The 3,431-nt window shown below is 55.0% G+C and overlaps 1 protein-coding gene across 1 annotated transcript; it reads left to right on the forward strand.

The window, feature by feature from the left end:
• The first annotated feature begins 2,301 nt into the window (after window positions 1-2,301).
• On the forward strand, window positions 2,302-3,204 carry LOC139835287 (uncharacterized). The gene is made up of 2 exons (XM_071825174.1): window positions 2,302-2,432; window positions 2,508-3,204. The coding sequence occupies exons 1-2, from the start codon at window positions 2,415-2,417 to the stop codon at window positions 3,141-3,143; spliced, it is 654 nt and encodes a 217-aa protein (XP_071681275.1). The 5' UTR covers window positions 2,302-2,414; the 3' UTR covers window positions 3,144-3,204.
• The last annotated feature ends 227 nt before the right edge of the window (window positions 3,205-3,431 follow it).

The raw sequence follows: 3,431 nt of genomic DNA on the forward strand, positions 1-3,431 counted from the left end.
CTCGCCTCTTTCGACCATGGAGCAGTGTTGATCCCTAGCTCAGATGCTCTTTTTGCAAAGGAGCTTTGTGGTTTGCTCGCTAGTTTGGAGGCGGCTAGCCCTGAATATGGCAAGGAAATTGCCTGCGTCTTAGCAGGTAAAGCTTCAGAGAACATGATCAAGAAGGTAGAGAAGTCTCTTAAGAAGGTATCTATCAAAAGGATAAGGAGGAGAGCCATAACAAGGGAAGTTTGAGAAGTGGGTTGTCGGTTCTAGTTGGTTTAGAGGGTTTTTTTTGTGTTGTTCGCTTGTGGGTGTGCTTTTTGTGTGGGTTTGGCCCTATTGTTGTAGGTTTTCGCTCGATTTTCTCCTAAAAAATGAGCATCTTCTTCTTAATTAATAGATGAGGCAAAGTTTTTGTCTCTGTTTCCAAAAAAAAAGGGGGGGCTTGGGTTGATCAGCCGTACTGTAAAAGACTATGATTGAATAAAGTCGCCTGAAATTTCAAACAAAAAAGTAGGCATGAGCTTTTGATGAAATAAACACAAGCACCTTGCGTGCGTACAAATGCTGACTTGATTATCTTGTGGCGCATCGAATGAAGGCAGGAGAGGGCGTGTGCCAAGCAGTCGCCGTTGAAGCAGTTCACCCGAAATACGCCGTTGCGGACGGACATTGACGAGGCCACCTCCGCCCGACTACGCAAGCTTCTACTCGCCCTTGCCGGCTCCGGCTAGCACGCACCTCTGCGGCTGGTTCACACGTAGCAACCCGCGAGGAATAACGAGCCTGCGGCAACTACGGTGAGGACTCCCATCGGCTAAGGAATGCTGCTGGGTTGACTTTTGGGCTACGCCGGTCCCGTCCCCTTCTCCGCTACCCAACGACTGTAGTGGGCCGAGGCCGTATTTTGGGCCGGGGTCCTGTTATAGCCTTTTTCTATTTAGGTGCGAAAATTGACAAGGTATGTAAGATGGGTAGGACTAGGTAAGGGCATCTCCAACCGGGCGACCCATCCCGCGCCCGCGCGTCCGGATGGGTCGAAACGGACAAAAACGCGGCCCAGCGCGCGGACCCATCCCTAAAACGGATGGCCGCGACGTCCGGGACGACCCAAACCCGGCCCAAATCTTGGACGAGTTTGCGTGGCCGCGGACGCGAAAGGCTGGTCGCTCGCGTCCTCCCCTTGTCCGCCCCTGGCCCGCCTGTCTGCCTCCCAAAATAGAAACACTCCACTGTACTCCCAAAACCTAGAGATGGCCGACGAAGCGACTGCCGCCGCCACCGCCACCACCGCCACCATCCGAGAGGACGCACTGCCCGCGGCCGTTGCCGCTCCTGCCGTGGAGGCGGCTCCTGAACTGGACGCTCCGGTGGTCGTGGAGCCCGGGCCGCCGACGAAGAAGGCGAAGCCCGACCTCACCGCGGAGCAGAGGGCGATGGAGAGCAAGAAGCGGGGGGTGCGGCGCAGGGCGTGTGATCTGCGGAAGAAGAAGGCCGCCGCCGAGGAGGAGCGGGTGCGGGCAGCGGAGCAGCTCCTCGAACTCCAAACGGTCGCGAAGACCACTCTCCTTCAAGAGCAGCAGGCGCAGGCCATGCTCTTTTACGGCCACGCTGCGCTCAGCCAGCACATGATCATCCCCAGCACCGGCGCGGCCTCGGGGGGGAGCTCGGCCTCGTCCGTGACCCGACCCCTTCCTCCAAGGTCAACTGCCCCACCGACTGCCCCGTTTGGGCACGAAATGGGGGCGCATTCTGGGCGGCAGGCGTACCAGTCACGGGATGGGTCACCGGAGGTGGGCGAGTCCATGACGGGGCCGTCACCTTCGTCCATTGACCTGAACCGTGCGCCGGCGAACTCCAAAGGCCCCAAGAACCTGGAAGCAGCTGCGATGGCCGGTGCACGCAACCTGTTCGACGATATGTCGGCCGCGCGCGCGCAGTCACCGTCCACCGTGCAGGCCCCTCCGTCTTTCGCGCAGACAATGCCGACGACCCTGCCATATCCTTCGACACAGCAGGCTCCCCAGCCACCTCCCATTGACACACAGGAGGGCACAACTGCCGGTCCCGGCAGCATAAACATCGCGGAGGAGCCGTTGTTCGGTGAGGCCCTCACACAAGCCGCAGCTGCACAAGCTCGAGCCCGCCGGGTAAGCAAATGAACCGGCAACTACACGGAGAAGGAGGACAAGGTGCTCGTCGATGGATGGTTGACCATCGGGCAAGATGTGTTGACGGGTGCCGAGCAGAAGGGGACCGCATTCTGGCGCCGGATCTATGAATACTTCCATGAACATCGCAAATATGGACATGAGCCATTTGAGAGCGACCGCAGCGAAATATCGCTCCAAAAGAGGTGGGGAGCAATTCAAACGGAATGCAACAAGTTCCAGGCGGCGTATGATCACGCGAAGCGGCTCCCCGTTAGTGGCATGGGTGTGAAGGACTTGGTATGATTCTTAACCTCAACTTATTCATCCGATGTTTGCACATCTGTTTATCGTTGTTGTCTCACTTTGCTCTAGGTGTGGCGAGCTTTGGAATTCTACAAAGTCAACAATGGAGAGAAGACCTTTGCCTTCCCTCATTGTTGGAAGGAACTCCACGGCACCCCCAAGTTCCAGGAGGGGTACGAGGGGTACATGGCGACCTTGACTGGCAACAATCCCGCCAAAGATGCCACTGTCATTGACCTTGATGGTGGGCAGCCTTGCGGTAGCTCCGCTTCTCGTGCAAGTCGTCCACGCGGCCACAAGTCAACCAAAGCCGACATGAAGCGTGATGCTTCGTCCATGCTATTGTACGGCACTTTGAAGGAGATGCATGCGGACAGAGAGGTGTCCACGGACAAGAGGGATGAGAGGAGGCGCCGGGAGAAAGAAGAGGACAGGAAGAAATTCTTTGATGTCCAGCAGAAGAAGCTTGAGATTGAAGAGGTCAAGGCCAAGACCAAAGCTAAAGAACTTGAGCTCAAAGAGAGAGAACTTGAGCTCATAGCAATGGCAAGGGCCAAAGAGGTGGAGCTGAAGGCGAAGGAAGTTGAGCTCAAACGCCAAGCCGAGGACAACCTCATCATGAACGCCGACTTGACCAACATGAGCGAGGCAAAGAGAGCTTGGTTCGAGAAGAGACAGAAGGAGATCCTCGAGCGCCCAAATTGAGTTAGACAATCTCAATTGTAATTTTTATATTTTTCTCAAACTATGGCACATTTTATTTGATTTATCATGGTACATTTGATAATATTTTATGCTATTTGATAATATTTTATGTTTATTATATATTCTTCTATGTTTACGAGATATTATTCTGTATTTGTTAGACATTGTTTATAAGGATCTGTGGCCAGAGGACATATTTTCCAAAGAAATTGGCCAAATGGCCAAATGGGTGGCCGCTGCGTTGGGCGCAGCCTGCGACCCAAACGGACGCGCGGACGCGGGGCTCCG

Source organism: Lolium perenne, chromosome 2 (genome assembly GCF_019359855.2).
Source record: "Lolium perenne isolate Kyuss_39 chromosome 2, Kyuss_2.0, whole genome shotgun sequence".
NCBI lineage: Eukaryota > Viridiplantae > Streptophyta > Magnoliopsida > Poales > Poaceae > Lolium > Lolium perenne.